The following is a 26,008-nucleotide window of genomic DNA, read 5'->3' on the forward strand; positions in this document are numbered from 1 at the left end:
AACTGGACTGGCCAGGTTATCCGCATGGATGACAGTAGACTGCCAAAGCGGGAACTTTATAGTAACCTAACGAATAGTAAGCAATGCCGCACTATGTAACCCTCCACATATGCAACCTCTGAACCGCTACATTGAGAATTAATCTAGAAACTGAACCTTCACGGATGGCACAGTAACACGGTCATGGTAAGAGTTTCACTTACGTGTACAACTTTGTCAATAATTACCATCCAGAGTCGATTCAATATAAGTGATGTGGTGCAGAAGATCATCCAGGATGGTCCCAGGGGTATCAAGCTGAGCAATGTACGTCAGATACTGTTGGTGTGTTACTCCACCTGCCAGCGCAGTCCCAGGGAATACAAGTTTGGCAGCTTCTAGATCTTCCGTGGAGTGTATCTGAAAGGTCACACATTACAACTATGTTCTACCACCTACACCCAACGCTGTCGGCATTAATCTCATCACTCAAGTGTTGAAGACTCCATCTTTAAACAAATACTAGTGATTGTACAGATTGCAATTTAATGCCGATAGTAAACACTTCATTGAAGCCAAAGCATCAAGCATGGATATATTCTATAAATATGGTTATTTAAGCGGAAGGGGGTTCCCTTGATCATTTTAGCTCAGATGCATCATAGCTGCATACGATAAGCCTGCCAGCTAACCGCTCCCTCGACTTCATCCTACCTGTTCATTTCTCAAGTTAAATAGTACAGTATATTGTATACTGTACAAATGAAAAAAGAAGATACTAACACTACTAGATTTAATTTCACTATTTTAGAATAAGCAAGAAACATAAACGCGCATCTGGATGCTTCATAAACTGGCAATGTATGTCACCGGCATGGTTTATATTCACTGCTGATCACGCGAGTATTTAGAAGAAATGCTTAACTGCAGTATTTTCCTGCAACAACACCTAAGTAAAGAAACCGAGTTTGGTGAAGATAAAACTTTTGAAATAACTAAACCAGCAACGAAATTTGGTTAGAGATATCATGCATCTGGCAGCGACACTACTTACTAGAGCAGATTGAAGTGCATCCCATAATGGGGCATTCAATGCTGTATGTCAAAGTAATAATTTAATTCTTTGGTTTATAACCTGGTTAAATAAGTACAGTATTTTCTATTGTAAATACGGTACTGTATAGCCACAGGTAGGGTTCAAGTGAACATCACTAGTGACGATCACAGGACACATTTTGTTGAGAGCATCATATACAGGATAATTATATTAGGGATCATTCAATGTTGTATGTCACATTAAGTAGTAGCTCAAACTCTTCATAATTTTATGAAATACCTGTATATGTCATGTCATTATAAACATTCATTAGTACTGGTGTTCAAGTGCACAACCCACACCAGTTACCATATTTTGGGTATATACAGTATAATACATAAAAGGGGTTACTGGAGTAGTTTAAAATTTCTGTTCAAGAATTTTGAACTCCCAGTTCTTTAGTGGAGTGCCAAGTAAAGCAAACTTATTTTGGATCTTGCTAACCTGAGTCACAAAAATTCCTCTGTTAATGGTTATATCTGCCTGGACATCACCGTTGGTGACAACACTATAATACAGTCTGTCTTCCGCAGCAGCCATGATGTTTTTTTGGCGGTTGTACTCGTGCTGAGGAAGGAAAAATATGTAAAGTCGTCAATAAATTATTAGAATTTCTCAATGTATCCGAACACAAAGGCATGCATGCACACACTAGCAGCATCCCAGTTACAGCTTAAATCATTTGTGCTCGAGGTGAAACGTACAGTAGTGGAGAGTCCAATGCATTCCAACGCCATCACATACTGTACTCCTATACACACAAATACTTTAATCCTACAAATACTTTAATCCTACACATGCACAACCACTTACGCAGACATTTTCGCACAAACTTTTATCATTGGTAAGTAAAAAAGGTTAGCTGACTAAACTAAACCTCCTAGGAGAAAGGTAATAATGTTCTGGTGACCTTTACTACTTGCATTAGGTCACTAACATTACCTGAAGTCACCTTCTCTTATAAGACAAAAATGTAATACAGGTAATTAAGTGCCTCAAATATATAGCAGTCACTGTCAACAGTAATCCTCCACTACATCACCCACTACCTGCGCCAGGCCAGGTCCTTTCTGCACGCTAAGTCACACGAGGTGGAGAATGGTCAACTTGGAGTTTGTTGGAGGGAGGGAGGGGGGGAAGCAGAGGGATGGGGGAAGCAGGGGGGGGAGGGGCGCATGCTCATAAACGCAGAGAAAAATCACTTTTGTTTGCGTTATTTTACAGTGCCACTAAGTATGCCCAGAATAATTTTCCATACCTTGAGGTCATTAAATGCCTGGCCAAGATCGAGCGTCTCCACAGCAACAGGGTCTGAAACCTCCACTAGCCTGGTCCTCACAAGATACATTGTTGCACCATCAGAAGTTGGCAATACCATCTGCAAAACACAATTGACTTTGTCCTAATGTTATTTTCGAGAGTAACAGGTCAGCTTACCAGTTGTGAACAGGAATAAATGAACAGCTACATGAACATTTTCTATGAACCAATCGGCTATTGACGAAGGGTATAGCTTACGGGCCAAGTCAGCGTGGAAATAGTATAGTCTAGGCTTTACTTCATGCAAGATTTAACTTATATTGTGCTATAGGATGGATGCTTTTATATTTATGTACTTGTATATGTACAGTAAAATCTCAATGATACGAATGAACATGTTCCTTGAAGTCTGTTCGTATAACAGAGCGAATAATACAGGAGTTAAATAGGGATGCATTCCTGAGCACCGAGAAAAGGAATGACAGTAAATAAATGACATTCATTATGAGCGGACAATCTGGGAAAGCAGATTCAAACACTGGAGAAGTAAAGGGTGGCTGGGGGGAGGACGGTAGATGCGCAGCCTGGCTGAATCGCTCAAACATCACTGCACACCTACGTTACGAGAGCCCTCACAGACCACATCACTGCTTGTTCCGCCTACTCATTCGGGTAAACTGAGCAACACTGTAGCCAAATTAGACTTGTCACAGCTTCCACCAGGAAGGCTACTGGGCCAAGCTATGAGGAGTTACGGTTGTTTTTCCAACTGTGCAAACTATGCGATGTTTGTACTCAAATTAATCACGCTTACAAGAATTGTAGCAAAGTAAGTTACATCCTGCCAAGTCAATAGTGACATTTTATGAGCAAAAAATTTAAACCCTCTACACGACATAAATAAGCACTAGGTAAACTTTGCCGCCTGGCTATCAACAGCTCACCTCCCCCAGCCAGGGTGAAGGTTTTAGGCTTAAAGTTTTAATTTTATGAAATGTCGCCGACTAGATTTAGTAGAATATAACCTGCATTGTTGAAATCCTTGTAAGTTAGTGATTAATTTGAGTATAAACATCAGTTTACACAAACAAATTTTTTTAGTCATTTAGTGTAGTACACTGAGTGCAAAGTGTGTACATTAATACGTTAATCAATATGTCTTTCACAGAAAAGTCTGTAGTATAACCCCAGTAGTCACTGTACTCCCTTCTCGTATCATCGAACAATATCACTGGTATAGTGAAAATAAGGTGCAAATTCCTTAACCTCGTATCGAATTCTCGTAAAACGAGGTCCCCCTGTATATGTATTTTTAATTTGTGTGTGTGTGTGTGTGTGTGTGTGTGTGTGTGTACAACAAATATTAACCATATATTGATTCTGTAACTTCTCACAAAGCCATGTACAGTATTGCGATAGGGCGGCAAAATGTGACTGCAAGGAAAAGTGGAAATTTACATACTGTAAATCAATAGTTTTCCACGGAGGCATCAGTCAAATTGCTGTGCAAGTTCCTGGATTTATCCATATTTTTACCCTTTTATGGTTATATTTGCTATGGTTAGCTAAAACTGAATGTTCAGTCTCCTATACGATACAAGTTTGAGGTACAGTACTAGATGTTCCTTAGTCCAAAATTATTAGTTTGTGTTGCATTATAAGGAAGAGGGCAACATCACCTACATGCTCTGAAGTAATTTATCTGGGAACAAGTAAATTTCTAGTGACCATTTTTTATCAAACTATTCCAAGGGAAAGACATACAGGTAGTTTATTATTTTAAAACGTGTATGTTACTGGACTGGTATAGTTTTGAGAGAATTTCTTCAGTGGAAATATAGGTCACTTTTTTGTTTAGCTAAACTTAATGTAGTCAAAGGCCAAATAATGAAATAATTTAAAGGAACCTTATCACAAAAAATCAGGAATAAACCTGTTGGTGCACTTAAAATCTCAATTTTCAAAACTAAAATTTAACAAATCCAAAACCACAAAGTCAATTATCACTTACCTTGGTAGAATCATCAAAGACATCTGTATAGGCAAAGCCCTTAGCCCAATCCATCACTCCTACATCCAGGTTACCTCTGTATGCCTGAAAAAAATATTAAATTGTAAACAATTTCTACAATATGAATTTTGTACCTATATACATTAATTTCATTTCAATGAGACTCACTTTTGTTAATGGATCTATGCCTTTCATTTTAATTTCATCTCTTACAAAGGGATCAAATAACACCCACCACTTTAAACTGCGGCATGGGGAATACAGGGTCAAGAACATACCCCACCACATCTGTCCCTTGACCAGCGATCAGCACCACTTCACCTCGACATGACTTCAGCTAGTGAGCAGATCAGGATATGACCAGTTAGACAAGCTCTATATACCTTATCAATTGTCAGTACTACTTGATCATTAAATTTACTAGCTTGATAAATAATGCACCTTATTGAGACAGTTAATAGATTTAATTAAATTGCAATAGCTTCTTATATCCAATATTTCACAATTCACAAATGCTACTTACAGTGATAGCTAAAACGCCATCAAAACTCTTCAAACCAGTACTAGTTAATAAAACTTGCAGAACCTCATATTGGGCGTCTTTCTGAACAAATATATTTAGTTTGTCGGGGGAGACTGTCAGCAGATAGTTCTCAAAGCCTGTGTTGAACATGATCCAGGAAGTCACAGGTGCTGCCAATGTCTGTATCTTCTGTATCCTGAACCGCAACCAGAAATCTTCCTGTCGTGGTAAACAATGTACCATTAACATATCTATTAGTAATTTTTCAAATATTTATAAAAAATATTAGGCTTTGAATATAATTAAATTAGAAATACAGGAAAGCCTTCAATAATGACCGTTCCACTAACGATGATTCATATTTAAGACCTTGGTTAATTTAGTACCCAATTCAATTTACAGTCATTTTCTTCGTATTTAAGAAAAACAAAAATGGCATTTTTCTAAAAGGCAGTGAAAATCGTTCCCAAAAACGGATTTGGGAACAAATGAGAGATTTCAATTCCGGCTATTGGAGAGTTCCGGGTTTGAAGGATTCCGGCTAATGGAGATATACAAGAGTTGATAATGTAGAAGGAAACATTCCTCGATTGAAAAATAAACACCCACAACAGATCTCTTGTCTATGATAGGTTAAATTAAATAATTGGACACCACAGAAAATGCTATTACCTTGAGCTCGTACACAGCGAGATGAGGTTCTTGATGGATTGTTATTAAGACTCTTCCACCACTCTGTAACACTTTCATCCCAGTGCCTTGTGCGTGCCACTCTCGGGCAATACTGCCAAATAAAAAGGATGACCACTTTACATATCAATTCTAAATGCTAATTCCAACATGCCTGAGAATAAACAATTCTAGCAGATGATGACTTGGCCATTTCCAAACGGATATACAGTAAATATTTTAATTACAATAGTTCAAGATGTTCCACTAGAACATCAGTGACGAATTCAGGAACATTATACAGAATGAAATGCAGAAAAAACAATATTGTTTAAAAATCTGAAAATTACAAAATTAAAAATTTGTGCCAAGTACAAGTTCCCCTTTATGGAATATAGGGGAGAAGGTCCTTTAAAGTTTTACAGACCATATCTTGAAACTCTGAAGAAACCCATTTATTCAAAGACAACATTAGATACTAATCATTTCACCACTAAGCTTAATATTTGTCCAGGATGTTGGTCTGTTTGTGAATGATTTATGACCTTTTTGTCCAGATGCGTTTGTATAGGAAGAAACTTGTGATGTTTGGTAGGGTCACACTGGATAACACCTTCGTGTCTTCAGCCAGTGGATTTTGTGCAGTGTTCACAATGCTGTACAATACCTTCCACTCCACTGCACACCCTAATATCTGCTAATATTTATGCAATTCTGGTTAAGAAGAACTTGTCTTCAATTTGAGATTTTGCCTAGATATTTAGATAAAATCTCAAATGGTGAAAAATAACCGATATGGTTGCACATGCATTCAAGACAGACGAGTGAAACCTCCAATATAAGTAAAAACGAAATGTTATAGTTTGACGACATCAAGGCACTTTAAGAACGTTGCTAACACTGAGAAAACGAACGATTAGAGTAATACATCAAGTGCTAATATAATAAAACATTTAAGTTTGTTAGAATACCTTTTGGTGCGGTTATTTGCTCTGCCAATTTTGACCGTGATTAATCGCAGGAACATATCCTACTCTACTTTTGTGTCACTCCTACAAAATATGGTTCAATCAAACATACCCGAATTAGTGGTTTACATGGAAAGGATCCCCAAGTAAACCAATAACTTATTGTAATGTACTTCTAGAATGTAACCACCACAGTACACTACTCTAATATCGTCTGGTCGTAGTTGGTATGATATTTGAAGCAGCTTTTTGTCGTCGAACATTAAATATTTACGTACCCAATTGCAAAGGCTGGAGAGACTTTGCCAACAGTAATCTGATGAAACTGCTGTATGGTCCTGCCAGCACCAAACATTACGAGAAATCGTTTTTTCTGGATGGTACCATCATGGTCAGCAAAGGTCTCCCCATAGCCCAGATGAGATACCGCCTGTCCCACACTCACACTACTCAGTTCTTCCACCTCATGCCCTTCCTGTATAGGGAACCAACAATATATATATTAGTAAAATAATCCTACATTTTATTCAATAAAATAACCACACGTTTACAAAAGGTTTAGCCACATTTCTATTATATGTAACTTCCATTACAGTAAATAAATGGACTAGACCATTTTTATATGCCAGGCTACTGCTGCTCTTCCTTGAAATGATGGTAAGCAACTGCATCCATCATTGAATGTTGGTTGTGGTTTGTTAATTGTTTCTGCCAATTGGGAAACCAGTAGGTTGGGACCAACTGTTGCCCATCAGCAGTGCCGGATTAACCATGAGGCACTTGAGGCACTGTCCTAAGGGCTGTTTACCATTGTTTGTATACATGCATTGTCTATGCATACTGAACATTATTTCTGCAGTCTATATAAATGCAGAAATTTATAATTGCATTGTCTATATACATACTGAAATGCATACATCATGGTCTGCATATAAGCTATACCACCTGCTAATTTGTATGCTGAACTTACTGCCCAAGATATCTAACTATATCTGTCTACAGACCAGAAATCTTTTTCGACTCGGTTGCAAGACCAACCAAAATTCACCCAAAAAAATCAAACTATATAAGCAATACTCACAACTCTGTAAAATGTTACAATATTCCCCATGGCAGTGATGAGGACAGTCTGTGAGCCTCCCTGCTGCACCTGGTAGTGGAATCCCACAACTGCTACCACCTCCCCATCGCCACCTGCACATTACATTGTACTTATTACTTGTGTTTTTAGCAAGTAAACGTATTTCGCAGAGGACTTCTGCAGTACATAAAAAAATAATATTCATAAGGCAATTCTTATACAGTTACTTAAAAATTACACAAATACCCATTACCGTACAGATATACCTTAATAACTGATGCGTATGCACTGTTAAGCATGAGAAAAAACAAAGCAAGCCTAATAAGCATTAAGAAATGCTAGCATAAATTTCGTTATTCACCAGTATTGAAGTCTCGTGTAACTGAACTGACCTGATGCAATGTCAGGTGAAGGTAGTGTGGGAGATTAGTGGTCTCATGACTGACCTGATGGAATGTCAAGTTAACCTTTCTTGGGTGCAGGATTAGTGAGTCATGACCTGAAGAGGTCTTTAATAAACACGAAACCTAAAGCATTTTTAGAGAGATTGTGCTAGGTAGATAGGGGTTGGGTGTAAACGGGACTGCCCAGTATGGGCCAATAGGCCCGCTGCAGTTTCCTCCATTCTTATGTTCTTGTGTTCTTATATGGAGTGAGAAAGCAGAAAGGTGCGGGTAATTAGAGAGATGGAGTGAAAATGAATGTTGCCAAGCGCTCCTCAACAGCCGAGGGGGGTATGGTCGCATGGTCCCTGTCCTTGTGAAAAGGTTGTACCCTTCTATGTGGTACTCTGATAAAAAAATTTTGCTCGCCAGATTCATCCAAGTTTCGGTGATTGCTATGAGGTCTACATTCTCGGTACATACAACCACTCTCAGCAAGTCTTATTTCTAACGCTCCTACCGTTTGTATAGTATACATTTAAACCTACCCTTCCCTGGTCCTGTTTTACCCCTTGTCCTGAGTAAGGAATTTTACTTCCCAGGATCCGCGTTTTTTTTACTCCCACTTACCCCGACCTCTCTACTGACGAAATCCCCCATCATTTGGAGTGACAATTTCACGCTCCAGGGATGCAGACAACGTCTTTCCCCCCGCACGAGACAAGTGTACTCCGTCACGACTGTACAGGTAGTCGTTACCATAGAATGGTTGCCAGTTATCAATGAATGCCCAACCATTGTTTGCACAATGTTTTTCCAGTCAAGTTATAGCAATTGCCCTGGACAGCCATTCGCGACCAACCCCTCTTCTAGGCAAGACACCACATACTATCGGGATCCCTCCCCTATCTCTAATCTTCCCCAGCGCCTCCCTACACCTCTTGAAAAGTTGCTCATTCCTAACCTTCCCTATGTCGTTTTCCCCCCACACTAAGACACTATTGGATTGGTACCCTCCCCTGACAAAACCTTATCTATACTCTCAGCTACATGCCCTATCCCAGCCCCAGGAAAACACATCCTAGTCCTACATTTCCTATCTCTTCCACAAAAAGTTCAATCTAAAAACCTCACCTGGCTGTCCCCAACTACCACGACCTTACCACTGGGAAGGGTTTGTACAAATGCCCTTTCCTCTCCTTGCACCACACCGTCCTGCCTCTTCTCTTCCTCCCTCCCTCCCTCTTTTCTTCCCTGCCAGCTTCCTCCAACACCTGGTAGGGGTTACTGCACTTCACACCCTGGTCAGCTTCCCCGAGTCTGACCCTAGTCCCCTTGGAGACAACCACTCTCCACGCCTGCTCCTCCTTCGCAGGTGTCCTGCTAGGCAGGGCACCTACCTGAAGGAGTTCAGTTCTGAGGGCTTCATTCTCCCCCTTTAGAGTGCATCCATCTCACTCCTCAACTCTTCCAGCTGACTTAACAGAGTGGCCAGGAGGTCGCGTTTCCTCACTCCACTCCTCTTCCCCCACAACAATCCAAGTCAGCCATTTCCTCTGGTCACTAACGCAAGCACTTATGGCACGTCCTTCTCCAAGCTAGGTCAGGTAGCAACTGAGCTAGGTCACTCCAGTCGAGTCTGACATTTTACAAGAGCACCGCCAAAAGCAAAATTCATCCCATTAATCGTTATCAACCTGTCTGCTCCCCCACTGCTGATTGGGAGGAAGTTGGTGGGGGTGTTGGCTGCCAGGTGGAGAGATTTATGCTTACACAAGGATTATGAAAAGGCAGGGCGTTTAATTTTTTTTTCGCTTATAAAATGTCACCGACTTCGGAAAATACAACTTGCATTGTTGGAATTCTTCTAAGATAATATTTAATTCGAGTATAAACATACCTTAGTTTGCACCAGAATTTTAGTAATTAACTTCGTACATTTGAGTACAGGTTGTGATAATTTGTAGTTGCACAGAAGACGTGGCTGCAGTTTCAAAGCTTCGTGACCTCACTAGTGTATAATGCATCTCCATATGCCCTGGTTTATTCATTGATCAGCTGTCCAAGTGCAAATGTAGCCATGTTGAGCTATCATGTATCAATTATTTTTAAAATGGAAATTATAAAGTAAAATGTTAGAAGACAATTGTTTAGTAGTGCTGTTAATGTGTGTAAGTGTCTCGGCGTGCCACCTCACCACCTGAACAAACTCGGGAACTTCAAATCGCATAATATCCTTGGCAAGCTAAACACACGAAATTAGGACAAGCATTCAGCGAGAGTTTTGTTGTGTGACTGCATGGAGATGAATTAAAGGATCAGCTGTTGAGCTTATCGCTTGGCAACACTGGTGCAGGTTACCACTCCTTTCCTCTCTAATCTCACACACCTTCCGGATTTCTCCACATTTTGAAATGTAATGTAATGTTGAAGTGATAAAACTTTGCTCGTTTAGACTTGCACATCACAATCTCCCTAAAAATACGCTTTCGTGTTTATTGAAGACATCTTCAGGCCAGGAGACCCATTAATCCCCCACCCAAGAAAGGGTGACTTGACATTCCATCATGAAACCACTAATCCCCCTCCCTACCTCTACCTTACATCGATCAGGTCAGCCCCCCGGCCCCCCCCCCACAAAAAAAATACTTTACTTTCATCTTTATTCCAGACATCTTCAAATATTTATATTTTCTCCCTTGGAAAATTTGTTCCTAAAGCCGTAATTTTTGGAAAACTCCTGCTTTGGGAACGATTTTCTAAAATTTCAATTCCAGCTATCAGACTCCTGGGTTTGAGGGATTCTGGCTAACGGAGATATTACTACCCCAGTACAAACATACAAAACAAGGTGTGTATTAAAATCGTGTAGATAGTGGTCACGACTGAAACCCACTGAAAACCCTACAGACAATGGAGCCACACTGCCAAGTACAGTATGGAAACCTGACAAACCAATCAACCACACCCATCCAAGGGACATTTTGGTACATGAATGCTTCCAGGATTAAAAAACCAATTCCAAAGTTCAAGGAGGAGATGGAGAAAGAGGAGGCAGCTCACCTAGAGTGGGGCAGGTCATGGGCTGGGAGCCACAAGGTAGACACACCTGAGCCAAGTGACCTACAAATCCCCGACACAGGCAGCCACCTGGACGACAACACGCACATTCCTGCACAAGAAAACCACATTACTAAAAATATATATTACTATCTACAGCTTAATTAAAAATAACTTTTATACTACTGTAATTATGCAAAGTGAAAGACATGGCAACACTTAATGCCTGTGGAAAAATGGAAGAGACCATGAATTTAAATGTGCAAAAGAAAAAAGCTAGGGTAAAACATTGACAGGCAAGCACCTAAGGAGGTATAAAGTGGTGCAATCAAGCATTTAAGGCCAATCAATGCATGCATGGTAAATGATTATTATGTATGCCTGGTATGAATGCCTTTTTCTGAAAAAATCTGTTGGGTTTACTTTTGGCAGTAGCAACACTGGGATAGCACTTCAGGGTATTAATCTGTACTAAAGTTAAAGTATACAATTTTCAGACCCACCATGCCCCAATGAACTCGCTTGTGTACCATGACATTATTTGCCCCCCCCATTCTTGGTAGCAACATGCCTCCCACCTTCCCTACACTGCTTTACCACATGGCGACCACAACTCTCCCACCCTCCTTGAAACAAGTCATTCAATGACAGCAACCCATTATACCTAATGGCACTAGCTCACTGGATGGAGAATAAGAGAATCATTATTCAAGTTAGATCCATCACTAGGTTACAGACTTAACCACTCGCCTAGTTCTAGTACAGTACTTGGGTCTTGGCAACTCTTAAATAATGTTTGTATATTTGACCATTGAAAATATACTAATTAAGGTAGGACTAACATTTCTTAACCAACAAATCTTTAATCCTTAAATAATAATGTAGGTCTTATGTGTATATGGTCATGTAACCAATACTAGTATTAATAGTTGGCAAGATAACATTAACTGGAAATTAGAAAAAAAAAGACCGATTGAAACCCATAAAAACAATATTCTAGTGTTAATTTCTAACCTGAAAATTATGTTTAAGTGTGTCTAGTTTTTGGATCTAAACATTAAGTATTGTGTAGGAGTAATATTCTACTACCCCATTGTGGTGATTCCATACATACAATTGATGCAGAGCATTTCAGTGAACGAGAGATTTCCGGGTAATGAGACTAATGCCAGAAAAATCCCTCGTCCCCAGAATTTTCCGGGCAAAGGAAAGATGTTCTAGGAAGCTCCAGAAATTGCACACAATCTCTCAAACCCAGAAAAACATCCTCCATCCCCGGAATTTTCCGGGTACCGGAAAAATTCTCGGAATTTCTGGAAAAATGAGCCGGATTTTCATCTCAAACCCAGAAAATACTATCCCCAGAATTTTCTGGGTGCAAGGGAAATTCTGGATTTGCCAGAAAAAGTTCCCCTCTTAAAATTGTTCCCAAAGCCAGAATTTTCAGGAAAATTAGGACAGATTTTTCAGAGAAAATTTCAATTCAGTCTATCAGAGAGTTCCTGTCAAGAGCAATTCAGGCTAACTATAGGAATATTTAATTTAGTTTACAAAATTCACACAGTATTGTCCCACAGTTGTGTGAACTAAATAGGCTCTACAATACTGTACAGTGTTTCTGAATTGTCTCATGAGAACAGCAGGATTATTAGTTAAGTACTTTTCAGAGTAATCAAAAGAAAGTCACAGACTCGCCATTTTGTATCCATCTCCACAGTCACAACCGGTAGAGCTGATGGTCCAATTGTTATGCAGCTTCAGTTCCTCCAGTCTCCCGTCCACTTCCACATAAGCTCTTCCATCATATCCCTACAATTGTGTTCAAAGTTTCAAGATGAAAAAAATCTTGAATGTTATCAACCTAACTTTATGCTATTCACATTTGTTCTTTAACATTTAATTTCTCCCCAAAACCGTATTTACAAAAAAGTTCAGATTTAATACATGAGCAAAACCACTATGCAAATAATTCCATGCTCCAATGCTGTACAGTATATATTTTTGAAGACACTAATTGCATACGTTAGCAGTAACTGTCTACAGTAACATCACAAATACCTTGTAAACAGCAGAAAGATCTGGCAAATTGAGTGGGAAGACCTCAACAATACGGACAGGTCCCAGATGTCCTAGTCTGTCAACACCTTCTACCTCCACCACTGTCAGAAATTAACTGGCTTAATTTTTAGAACCCACAACAACAGATGATAAAATTGAATTGTTACAACATACAGTAGTGGTGGGGGGAAGAAGTTATGAATACATTCGAGTCAATACCTAACGGTTTTGGTTTGACATGTATGGCAGGTTTGCTAATATCTAGTTCAGTTTGAAGAAAGTATATATACAAGTTTAACAATGTTAATGAAAACTGGTGGGTTATGGGATGCAGGTTAAAACAAATACTACAGTGTTTGGTGAAGGGTTAATGTCACTGTCACCCTTCTGAATTATTACAAATGCCTGGGCAGGAGTTTGTTCTGAGGATATCCTGTAAAATTTTACATAGTTCAATAATGCAAAACGTACAAGCAAACAAGACTTCCCCAAAGTTAAAATGACCAAAGTATGTTGGTTGTTAGGACGTTCAAGTTACCTCGGGTAGACCAGAGTATGGAGCAGTGACAGTTGTTTGTCAGGACAATCAGGTTATTAATGGTGGCCAAACAGAGCAGCAACGGTGGTTTGCCAGAACATGAAATTATCTGAGAGTTAAATTGGATAGAGCTAGTTTACAATATACTGCCTAGGTTAGGTTAGCTCGAGTAAAATCAGCTTTACACATGACCCTGTAGTGGACGTCTCCCCTACAACTACGCATCGCATTCCGACGCGCTGGCGTCTCCTAGCAACCAAGCGAGAGCTGATGCCAGATGGTACGGTTGCTTAGCAACGAAACTAGTCACCGGCAACTTTCTGGGTTTTCCCAACATGATTCATAGAGGACTGGCGGCTGCTGCTGAGTATATAAGCTCTCTCCATTGAGGTTCATTCTGCCCATCTTCCTGAACAAGCAACACCTCCTCCAGTAAGCTCCACGCTGTTAACATTCATTCAACCAGGAGGCCAGCAACAGGCAACATCTTCTCTAACGAAGCTCCTGCACATCTACCTCCTTCAACACGCTACTCACCGAACGTTTTCTACTGAGCAGCAGCTCACCAGACGGCACCTCCAGCACCAGACTGTCTATCATACAACTTATATTATATAAGAAAACCACATTAGAGTTTCCTTCCATCCTGAGTGCTAGACAACATTAATATCTCGAAACCCCTACAACCCTCTGACTCGTCTCCATGGATACAGCATCTTCACAATATTTCTTTGGCACTAATAGAGCTCAGGCTCTCAATTGGCTCCGCCATGCCAAGATTGTTAATATTATGGACTTTTTTCGGACTAAATGAAGTTTCAAACAAAATGCCTAATCGAGTCATTTTCAAACAGAGGTCAGTGCTATCTTTCAAGATCCTCTACATTGATTACATTATAAGTATTTGTAATGTACAATTAGCTGTATATCATTTCCTTAATACCAGTGCTAATTTGCAAGGAGGAATTTCAATTGAAGAGAAAACTTTAACACCGAGCCGGTTCTCCGAACCGACTTTATTGCACGACTTACTGACAAAAACAATTATCCCTGCACAATGGATTATCTTGTGCAAAAGTTTCATCCTACATGAAATTCAAGTGAAAAATAAATAGACTAGTACTGTGCCTGAAATTTTGGAATTCTGTAACGATTTTATGCATACACATTGGTGGCAGATCTCGTGGTAATACATAAAAGTAAAAATACGAGACCCTATTCCATCTTAGCTTACAAGATACCATGGAACACTATCAAAATCAAGAAACTTGTAGGATTGCAGTTTGGTTAAATTAACAGTAGTCTATGCATTATTCAATGGCATCTCCTGGTTTACATGCGTTACAAAGGGGGGGGGGGGGTTATAAAATTTTGACTTGATAACTGTTTATGGTGTCTAACATAATGAGTCTGCAATAGGCCAGTTGGCCTGTGCATGGCAGCTCCTGTCGAGAGTTACTACCACTATCATCCATGAATCTATCTAGCCTCCTTTTGAAACTTTCCAGAGTTCCCGCACTTACTACAAAGTTACTAAGCTTGTTCCACTCGTCCACCACCCTATTTGTGAACCAGTTTCTTCCTATCTCCCTCCTAAACCTAAACTTATCCAACTTGAATCCGTTGCTCCGAGTCCTATCCTGCTCGGATATTATAAGAACTTTATCTATATCCCCTTTATTGATTCCTTTCACCCACTTAAAAACTTCTATCATATCTCCCCGCACTCTTCGTCTTTCTAGGGAATGCAAGTTAAGTTTCTTTAGCCTATCCTGATATGGAAGGTTTCTAAGTCCCGGAATCATTTTTGTCATTCTTCGCTGCACCGACCAGTGAATTTATGTCCATTCTATAATATGGGCACCAGAACTGAACCGCATAATCGAGGTGTGGCCTGACTAGCGCAAGATATAGTTGCAATAAGACCTCTGCACTATTGTTACTTACACTTCTAGATATAAAACCCAATACTCTGTTTGCCTTATTTCGAACATTAACGCACTGTTTTCTAGGCCGTTGGTCCGGGCTTACAAGTACCCCTAGGTCTCTTTCACAAGTCGACTTCTCTAGGTTGATGTTAAGGCTGTATACATTATAAGTATTTGTTCTTCCACTATTAAGTACGCTGCACTTCCTGTTGAATTTCATTTGCCATTTTTCAGACCACCCCTGCAGTTTATTTAGATCCTCCTGTAATGCATTTGCATCCTGCCCTGAATTAATTTGCCGCCCTATTTTGGTGTCATCCGCAAACTTGCTTATGTCATTGCTGATCCCAGTATCAATACATACAAGTGCAATACTTATACTTGATAGTATTAGCCAAAACATTGTCCCAACTGAATTGAATTTGCATAATAGCACCAGTGACAACATGGCTGGCTTAAAATAATCTAAAAACTAAAATGCAAAAAGTAGAAGTGTACCTTAGCTTATAGATGGTAGGGACGGAAGATCACGTGGACCTCGTGGGCTTATTGGAGAGTTAAATCATGATCTCCAAGTCTCAATACAAAATTAAAAAACACTATTGATGTATTGATTAGTTGATAAAGTTACTAGAACATCCAGTGGTCTGCAGATCTTCCTTGCCTGAAGCTCGGCGCTTTGTCCCTCGATGGTTGGTCGTGCTATTAACCGACGCCATTCCACATCTTCCCGTTCAATTTGCAGAAAATGTCTTTGGCCTAATTTGAATTGTATACCTCCTAAACTATAAACTTTATTCGGTAAACTTATTTTTATTATGATGCATTTATTAAATTTGGTATTTATGCAGTGTATAAAAATGAATTTCAACTTGCTGCCAGACCATTTCCGGTTCCCTAGTATTTCTGTGTGAATGTGGCTTTCACCTGCACAGATCTATCCAAATGTAAGTGTCATTTAAGATAATGATTTTTATTTGTGACAGGTCTATTTTTTGAAAATGTATAGTCCCCCTTCATTAGTGCATTTACAGGGGCTCGTCAGGTTTTGTGCAGTGTGGCAGCTGTGTTCTGCATTGGACAGAAGGAAACTCCCAATAGTAAACATACTATGGAATCAAATTAAAACTCAAAGCTAATGATTTACCGACAGTTTATGTGACAAGCCCCTATAAACACACAAGTGAAAAGGAATACACGTCATGCAGGATACACACTACAAGTCTACACAGGTTTTACAGATACTGTAACCTATTAAATATATGTTAAAGAAATCCAACCGAGAAAGATTTAGGAGTAATGATAAGTAGGAATCTTAAACCAAATAAACAATGTGTATTTGCTCGAAACAAGGCTAACAAAGTACTTGGGTTCATACAAAGAAGTTAGTTACAAGACTAGCGAGGTCATCCTAAAACTATATCTTGCGCTTGAGAAACCTCACTTGGATTAAGCAGTTCAATTCTGGTCACCGTACTACAGAATGGATATAGAATCCCTAGAATGATTTTAGAGGAGAATGTCAAGACTAACCTAGGGCATTACGAACCCCGAGTACAGAGACAGGTTAAAGCATCTTAAATTGCACACCCTCAAGAGGGGTAGCGAGGGGCGATATGATCGAGGTTTATAAATGGATGTCAGGGCTAAACAAAGTTGACATTACAAAGGTACTCGAACTAACCAACCAGGAGCGAACTCTTAATGGTTTTATATTAGACAAAATTAGATTTCGGTGCAAAATAGGTAAACACTGGTTTGGAAATAGAGTAGTGGATGAGTGGAACAAGTTACCAATCATTAACTAATACGCTGGATAGCTTCAAACATAGCTTGGATGGATATACGAGCGATATGGGTTGGGTGTAAATGGGACTGGCCAGCATAGGCCACTAGGCCTGCTGCAGTTTCCTCCATTCTTACTGCATGTTCTCGTGTGCATATAAAAAACAATACCTCAAATTACGTATTTTATTTTCAATTAAGTGGTGCATCATAATTCAAGTGATGCATTACGCAAGGTCAAAACCAGCCTACCAGTCGCTCACAATTGAAAGCATGCCTCCATTTGGGGGCTGCAAGGGACAAAGGTGCCCCTACAATATGGAATACCCCCTGAAAATTCATACACTATTCAGGTTTTGAGCCCAAAATTCACCTACGATGAAAAATTAAAAATCTGCCCCCATGGAGCAGCTGCCACCTACCAATGCCACCCAAGAGCCGACCCCCAAAGGTCCTAGGAATTGCCCTAATACAAAGGCCAAACTTTTACATGCATAGTAAATATCAGTAGGATACTCCCACCCACTATAGCTGCCATCAAAGTAATTAATAAATGATAGTCTAGGAAGGCATGTTTAAAACGGATTTTGAACGTTTTCTTTTGGCAATCAAACTCAATACTACATCTATCAGACCTTACCTTTCCTGTTGCCAACACCTGTGTTGTAGATGAAGCTATGCCACAAGTCATCAGGTGGTGAAGGGTAGTATGCATCTCTCCTCACTCGCTGGATCTTGTCCACGGTGTCATCATGCTTCCTTAGTTGGTCCTGGTAGATTGTCAGTATGTCCCCTGAAAGTCTGGCCAGCCGGGCATCCAGTACGCTCTCCAGCTGCATAGTAAAGGATCCAATATACACTCCAGCTGCAGGGTCACGTCCAGCTCGCATGCACGCGCTCACACACCACGGTCACATCCAGCACACGCGCACACTCCAGCTGCAGGGTCACATCCAGCGCGCGCGCGCGCACACACGCACACACACACACACACACAAGCTGCAGTGTCACAACCAGCACGCAAACACTCAAACTGCAATGTTTCAGGTACGGCCCAAACAAGGTGTAATATTAGATTCATTTCAAGTTACAACAGGGCCAATTTTAGTGTACAGTACTATAGTTTGGTTTACTTTTCTAGGGTTTATTTTCATACATTTTTGTAACTGTACAGTATATGGTAAATAAAAATATAAACAGAAGAATCTAAAATAAAATAAAACTTACACAAGGACTGTCGGATGGTGGTGGTCATTAATCATTGGACGAGGAGAATTACTTCTAATGAAGCCGATAAAGTGGAGAAAAAAATATAAAGCCTAAAATTATATTAATCAAGTAGGCCTATAGGGATCTAGCGATATACAATATACAATTCATTTCCCCTTTTCAAAACACCTTAATACATTTTCAGGTCAATCACTTTGTCCAGAAACTTGAAAAATCCAAAGAGTGGCGACCCCCAAGTCCCAGTTCCTGGCTTTGGGGCTTTTTTACAATTCCTGATATCCACAAGATAATCTGACCTAAATATTTTACCGAGGCAAGCCTATCTTTAATCACATTGCCAACTTCTGATAATATTAACACGGCTGCTGGCAAGGACTGACCTGTGCTGGGTGGAGGGATGAGAGGAGAATGGGTGTGGGTGCGTTGGTATGAGCTGACGCATCCATGGTTAACACCCCAACCGCCATTGCAGCTGCCCACCGTAACCACAGCATTGCCTGAAATATCATTAAAGTTTAAACAAATTGTTAGCAACACTGACAATTATAGGGCGAGTGTTGAATGAGAAATGTGGATCATATGAAGATCCTCCCCCCCAAACCTACTTGGGGGGGAGGATCTTCATATGATCAAGCCTGGATGGGAGGATCTGACCTGACCAATGACCAAACCTGACCTTACCTGACGTCACTATGACCACCTAACCTAACCTACACCAATATTTAGTGTAACAAGAAAGTAATCTGAATAATGTTTTATTATTTAATCCTTATGTTGTTTATTTATATTATATGTTGGGGGGGATCTTCATATGAGCGCGACTGGAGGGGTGGATCTTCAGTTGGATATTTTGGGGGGGGGGAAGATCTTCATATGATCCAGAAATGTTAGTTACGAAATGAAGATTCTACTTTATTAAAGGGATCACAAGGTCCTCTTTCTCCGAAATCTTATCGCAGCAGATACCGACTGACTGTACTTCTACTGTATATCAATAGCTACCCAGTCCAACATCGTCTTTGATTCAACCCGACGTCACTCAAAATTAACTGCGGATCTCTGAACACTTCCAAAGTATATCATCATGTGCAGTATTAAAAAAAAAAAGCAGACCATTTCCTACACTTCTCAGGTCGAGTATTTGTTAATAAATGCCTTGGTCTCATCTCCATTTGCAAGGAAAGTATTTTTTCTTGGGGCATCCCCCTACATCCTTGTGTAAGGTGAAGCGCAGAAGCGTTTACAGCGCCCAGCAGGGAAGTTCATGCTTGTCTTTATGTCTCATGAGAAGGGCGTAGAAGCCTGAAGAGTCGATGGTTTATGTCATCAAGTTATTGGAAGCAACAACTTTCCCCGAATACGAATTAGCAACTTTCGATTTACAACATGTACCTACATTACTGCTAGCTAAACAGGGACCAATGAGGGCTTAGGGCTAGGAAGTATGTCCAAACTTAACCACCGGCCCGGGAATCGAACCCATGACATCTCGCTTGCGAGGCAAGAGCAGTACTTTTCTACCACCGGCGCCGCCAGGAAAGTATTAGTTGTGTCCTGGGTTCTAGCACTCCTCGCGCAGAGCCTCGCCATGCACTTTCATTTTATTTGTTACGGTATTTTCCAGTCCACAAACTTTAAAAAGTTCATGCAAGTCATTCTGCACGGATGCAATGCCTTTTCCGATTTGCTATCTTCACTTACGGATTTGTATTGTCAAACTATAAAGCAAGTCCATATATCAATTAGTGTTAATGTATATCACAAATAAGGTGGGTTAAAAGATTGATCCTTTTACTCCACCGAGAACCTTTCTATTCTGAATGTGTGCACTGTAAAAAATTACATTAGTCTAATGTGCCCTAATACCGTACTGGACTGTCCCCAGCATTTTGTTTCGGGTGTCATTTGCCTGGTATTTACCTTAGAAAAACCCAAACACCATTCCCTGGTAAACCTTAGATCTTGTCCCAATACAATAATGGCTTCTAATAACTGTTCACCGTCGGGTGTGGTGACCACAAATTTCACTTGCAAGCATGATAAATTGGTTATTACTTGAAGTGGTCAAGTAATGCTTAAAAAACTGCAGATGTTCATTCTATCGATAGAACGGCATCTTCGTGTGTCGGTTAATATAACCTTTTCCTTTTCTATTTTTAACTTAATATTTTTTCGCCCCCTAGGCCCCGATGTAGGTCGATGACCTATGCCCAGGTGGGCTATTCCCCGTAAAAAAAATTATATGGAAGATAGTCTTCTGAAGGCAACTTAATTAAAGCGAGTAGCTAATACAGTAATATAAAAATAAAATGAATAACTTGGGGATGGCATTTCTCAAGCCAGTCAGCAAGTCCCTTACTATTCACATTTTTACAGAACCTCCAGCTTCGCCTGTTCCTACAATCAATAAAGGAATAATAATGGAGTATTTCACTCCTGCAGTTGCCACATTAACCGACTCCGCACACATCTGAACCACCAACAATTTCAATCAAAATTACGGGATATAAATACTTAACCTAAACCAAAATAATTAAGACAAGCAGAAATAATGCTTCTAGGAGAATTATTTCGGAAACTAAACAATGAACCAGACAGGGGGATCGGTGGTAGAAGCGGTTCCGTTCTCGGCTCGCAAGCGGAATGTCCCGCGTTCGATTCCCGGGCCGGTGGAAGTTGTTTGGACTTACTTCCTAGTCCCCTTCGTCCCTGTTCACCTAGCAGTAAATTAGGTACCTGCTGTAAGTCGAGAGTTGCGAATTCGTATTCAGGGACAAGTTGTTGGAGCTTCCAATAACTTGAGGACATAAACCACCGACTCTTCAGGCTTCTACGCCCTTGACTCATAAGGCATACTGTAAAGGCAAGCATGAACTTAGCATGCTTCCCTGTTGGGCGCTGTAAACGCTTCTGCGCTTCACCTTACACAATGATGTAGGGGAGTGCCCAATAAAAAAAAAATGCATCAGACAACTTCCTGCATTGACAGCGTCACTTAAAAGAAATTTACACCGATTCTAAAGATCCTGCTCTAATACAAAACTATAAAAGCACTTTTAACAACTGGAAGAACTTACACCTGTGGGTGGACGAGAACAGAGCACCAGCAACAGTCACCCTTCTAAACACAACCAGTCCACTACCGTTCAAGCAATACGTCAACTGGAGTGAGTCTGGCAGCTGGGGCAATGGCCAACCTGAGACACAGTCACTCACACGTCGCTTCCAACACACCGAAAAATTGTCGTTCGTTCATTGGTCGAGGAACATTACATCACAATTGAATTTCCAAACTGCTCGTTAGTTCCTTATAGGAGCGTTTCGCGTGACGTCACGATTTGTTTACTTTCCGAAACGGCGAGACTAGTTAGTGCCAAGATGGTACAGTGTCGACTGCTTTACTTTATTTTCGCCATTGATTGGCTTTTTAACTGTTAGTCTGTCGCCTGTTAACCGTTTGGAGTGTCGCTCACATTTCTTTTATGCACTATTGGCAAATTACGGGCATGCTCTTGCATCGCTTCCAATGTACAGTATGGTTCTCCAACATTAACATGCAGATGCACCATTTTTTCCAAGTCACTAGTAAGGAGAATAAAATTTAAAATGTAATAACCTTTATAATTTTTAATAATACTGTACAGTTACGCAAAACAAATCCAATATAGGGCATTTCCCGGGGAAATGGAAAGCTCTGTGTACTTGATATTCATTTGTAATGTTATATGATAATTAGTACCAGAAACAATGTAATACAGTAGGTACTCATTTAGATAAAACCTTATTTATTATAATGAACTATTTATTTTATGGCGTTATGATAAATCACATGGTTTGGTCAAGCATTTCCTCTATTTGGTCCGCAAACAACTCACTTCTGTAGTGTACTACTGTTCTGTAGTCAAGGATGGCTCGCGTTTCGGGGACCAGAGCGTATTGTTTTTTATAGGACACCTTTCATGCCTGAGCCAAGGGAATCCTACTGTACCATGTTGTTTGATAAATGCTGTAAAATGAGTTTATTTATTTTACTGACTCCAATGTATTCAGGTCGATCGTGGGCTCGGTTGCCAGATGTGAGTTATTTGCGACATATAATTGGTTATTTCCCTCTCTGTGATCGTGCAGCGGTTTAAGTTTTCTTCGTTGGTTATTTGAAAAATCTTACTCCAGAAAGATCTAAATTCCGGTTCTTGTTCGATTGGATCTGTTAATTTGACTTGATTACTATTTACTATATAGTTAGACTCGTTGCTGGAGGTGTAGTGGCTCCTCTCCCTTACAACTCCCAGCCAATCAGCGTACAGCATGACATGACATGAAATGCTAGTGACAGGGGGGAAGGAGGTTCAGGGGAAGAATAAAGGGAGGATTGAAGTGAATTTTAGGAGGAGAGAATCGGTGCAGTGGCTAAACACCGCTTGCGTGAGGGAGTGTAAGTTGGAGGCAGCAGCAACTCGCCCGGACGCGGGCAGGAGGCGACAGGACTGAGCCAGGTTAGCGTCAGGACAAGCGTCAGGTGCGTGTTGGGTTGGGCCATGGATTCTCAGTGCTTGGTCGGCTAGATTGTGTGTGTTGTTTTCTTGTGTGGAGGAAATGTCTTGGTATTCTTCTTAGCTTGATGTAGATTTTCTTCTAACTCTCCTCCTCTTCTTGCTCTCTTGAAGTGTCCATTCGTTCATGTTTGGGTCTTGTTGTTCGTCTTCCTCGTGTCTTAAGTCCTCATAGGTGTGGAAGAAGTCGGAGACGGTGAGGTTGACCACGTGGGCTTCAGCTCCACGGGCCTCGTGGTGTTCTTGATTCTGTGTGGCGGGTGTCTTTTCTTGTGTTTTCTTTTCTTGGTTTTTCTTTTCTGCTGGTTTTTTCTTGTCTTGGGAGCGTACATAAGAACATAAGAAAATAAGGAGTCTGCAATAGGCCAGTTGGCCTGTGCATGGCAGCTCCTGTCGAGAGTTACTACCACTCTCTATCATCCATGAATCTATCTAGCCTCCTTTTGAAACTTTCCAGTGTTCCCGCACTTACTACAAAGTTGCTAAGCTTGTTCCACTCGTCTACCACCCTATTTGTGAACCAGTTTCTTCCTATCTCCCTCCTAAACCTAAACTTATCCAACTTGAATCCGTTGCTCCGAGTCCTATCCTGCTCGGATATTATAAGAACTTTATCTATATCCCCTTTATTGATTCCTTTCACCCACTTAAAACTTCTATCATATCTCCCCGCACTCTTCGTCTTTCTAGGGAATGCAAGTTAAGTTTCTTTAACCTATCCTGATATGGAAGGTTTCTAAGTCCCGGAATCATTTTTGTCATTCTTCGCTGCACCGACTCTAGTGAATATATATCCATTCTATAATAGGGGCACCAGAACTGAACCGCATAATCGAGGTGCGGCCTGACTATAGCAAAATATAGTTGCAATAAGACCTCTGCACTCTTGTTACTTACACTTCTAGATATAAAACCCAATACTCTGTTTGCCTTATTTCGAACATTAACGCACTGTCTTCTAGGCCGTAGGTCCGGGCTTACAAGTACCCCTAGGTCTCTTTCACAAGTCGACTTCTCTAGGTTGATGTTGTTAAGGCTGTATACATTTTAAGTATTTGTTCTTCCAATATTAAGTACGCTGCACTTGCTGGTGTTGAATTTCATTTGCTATTTTTCAGACCACCCCTGCAGTTTATTTAGATCCTCCTGTAATGCATTTGCATCCTGCCCTGAATTAATTTGCCGCCCTATTTTGGTGTCATCCGCAAACTTGCTTATGTCACTGCTGATCCCAGTATCTAGATCGTTTATGTAGATTATGAACAAGAGTGGGCCTAGTACTGATCCCTGGGGAACCCCACTGGTTACACGGCCCCACTCAGATTTAACACCATCTACGCTGGCCCTCTGCGTTCTATCAGTGAGCCATGATTTTATCCAATTTAAAACTTTCCCCTCGATACCATGAGCCTTAATTTTTCTCAGAAGCCTCTGATGCGGTACTCTGTCAAATGCTTTGCTAAAGTCTAAGTAAATAACATCGTAATTTTCGTCATTATCTACTACCTCGAAGACTTTCCTAAAAAACGTTAGCAGATTTATTAGACAAGATTTTCCCTTTGTAAATCCATGTTGAGAGTCGTAGATTAATTTGCTTTTCTCTAGATGCTATCGGATGCTATCTGCTATAATTGATTCAAGAAATTTTCCCACTACTGACGTCAAACTGATCGGCCGGTAATTTGACGCTGATGCTGTCTCCCTTTTTGAATATGGTTATTACATTTTCCTGTTTCCACAAGTCTGGCATAACTCCAGTGTCTAATGATTTTGTAAATAAGTTTACGAGGGGTCCGCTAATCTGTTCCCTACGCTCTTTCAAGACACGAGGGAAAATTTCATCCGGCCCTGGGGATTTTGTTTTCTTCTTAAGAACATCCTCTTTTCTGATAGTGATATTCTTTAATTTCTCTTCTTCCTTTCCCTTAAATATCAGTTCCACCTCTGGAATTTCATCGCAAATTTCTTCTGTGAAAACTGATAAGTAGCTGTTCAATGCTTTGCTTATTTCTTCACTTCCATTTATCACTTCTCCTCTCCCTGACTTTAAAGGCCGAACTTTGTCCTTGACCTTTGTCCTATATACCTGGAAAAATCCCTTGGGATTCGCCTTGGATTCTCTTGCTATTTTGATTTCATAGTTTCTCTTTGCTTTCCTTACATTTTTCTTAACATTCTTATATAGTTCATTATACCTATTTCTGAGCTGCTCCTCCCCTCCCTTTGATTTCTTGTATATTCCTTTCTTTATTCCTATGTCATGTTTAAGTTTTCTGGTCATCCACCTTGGCTCATTCTTATTTGACCTAATTTTTCTGTATGGTATATTTTGTTCTTGTGCTTTATGTAATATATTAGTGAATATATTATAGTCATGATCAATTGTTGTGTCATCTATGACCTCACCCCTTCCTTCTGTGGACTGACGTGACCTCACCTAGGTTCCTTCTTAACCCGATAATCCGCCAACCGAAGGTTTGGGACTCAGACCATATTGTCATTGTTTTTCGTTTCCCAATTTAGGGTGAACCTGATTTCTCTGTGATCTCTGTTACCTAGTTCTTCCCCTACTGTGATATCTCTGATAATATTTTCTTTATTTGTTAATACTAGGTCTAATATATTGTCACCTCTAGTAGGTTCTGTAATTAGTTGTTTCAAAAAATTGTCCTGTACTGCGTCTAGGAAGTCTTCAGATTCATAGTCGCCTACAATGTTGTCCCAGCTAATATTTCTGAAGTTGAAATCCCCCATAATGCATAGGTTGTTATATTTTGCTGCCCTACTCATTTCCTGCCATATGGGCTGAGCTGCTTCTTTGCCAAGACTTGGGGGCCTGTAAATCACTCCCATAATGAGTTTTTCTCTTCCTTCCGTGATTTCTAC

General features: G+C 40.3%; 2 protein-coding genes across 2 annotated transcripts in view; both read right to left on the reverse strand.

Annotated features, from left to right (window-relative positions):
- Positions 1 to 11,137, reverse strand: part of LOC121874263 — a 33,109-nt gene extending 21,972 nt beyond the window's left edge. Inside the window, exons 1-10 of the mRNA XM_042378367.1 lie at positions 11,034 to 11,137; positions 7,588 to 7,700; positions 6,785 to 6,981; positions 5,542 to 5,653; positions 4,870 to 5,088; positions 4,582 to 4,683; positions 4,347 to 4,430; positions 2,334 to 2,453; positions 1,520 to 1,642; positions 228 to 399 (exon numbers count right to left, since the gene is read on the reverse strand). Coding sequence (XP_042234301.1) covers positions 228 to 399; positions 1,520 to 1,642; positions 2,334 to 2,453; positions 4,347 to 4,430; positions 4,582 to 4,683; positions 4,870 to 5,088; positions 5,542 to 5,653; positions 6,785 to 6,981; positions 7,588 to 7,700; positions 11,034 to 11,052 — 1,261 coding nt within the window. The 5' untranslated portion in view covers positions 11,053 to 11,137. The remainder of the gene's footprint in view (positions 1 to 227; positions 400 to 1,519; positions 1,643 to 2,333; positions 2,454 to 4,346; positions 4,431 to 4,581; positions 4,684 to 4,869; positions 5,089 to 5,541; positions 5,654 to 6,784; positions 6,982 to 7,587; positions 7,701 to 11,033) is intronic.
- A 1,576-nt stretch (positions 11,138 to 12,713) lies between these two features.
- On the reverse strand, positions 12,714 to 22,899 carry LOC121874176. Its single transcript, XM_042378166.1, has 5 exons — positions 21,647 to 22,899; positions 18,950 to 19,066; positions 17,980 to 18,172; positions 13,089 to 13,189; positions 12,714 to 12,839 (listed from the first exon to the last, which is right to left on the reverse strand). The coding sequence occupies exons 2-5, from the start codon at positions 19,061 to 19,063 to the stop codon at positions 12,714 to 12,716; spliced, it is 534 nt and encodes a 177-aa protein (XP_042234100.1). The 5' UTR covers positions 19,064 to 19,066; positions 21,647 to 22,899.
- Positions 22,900 to 26,008: the final 3,109 nt, after the last annotated feature.

This window comes from Homarus americanus, unplaced genomic scaffold (assembly GCF_018991925.1).
Source record: "Homarus americanus isolate GMGI-L3 unplaced genomic scaffold, GMGI_Hamer_2.0 scaffold49667, whole genome shotgun sequence".
Classification (NCBI taxonomy): Eukaryota; Metazoa; Arthropoda; class Malacostraca; order Decapoda; family Nephropidae; genus Homarus; species Homarus americanus.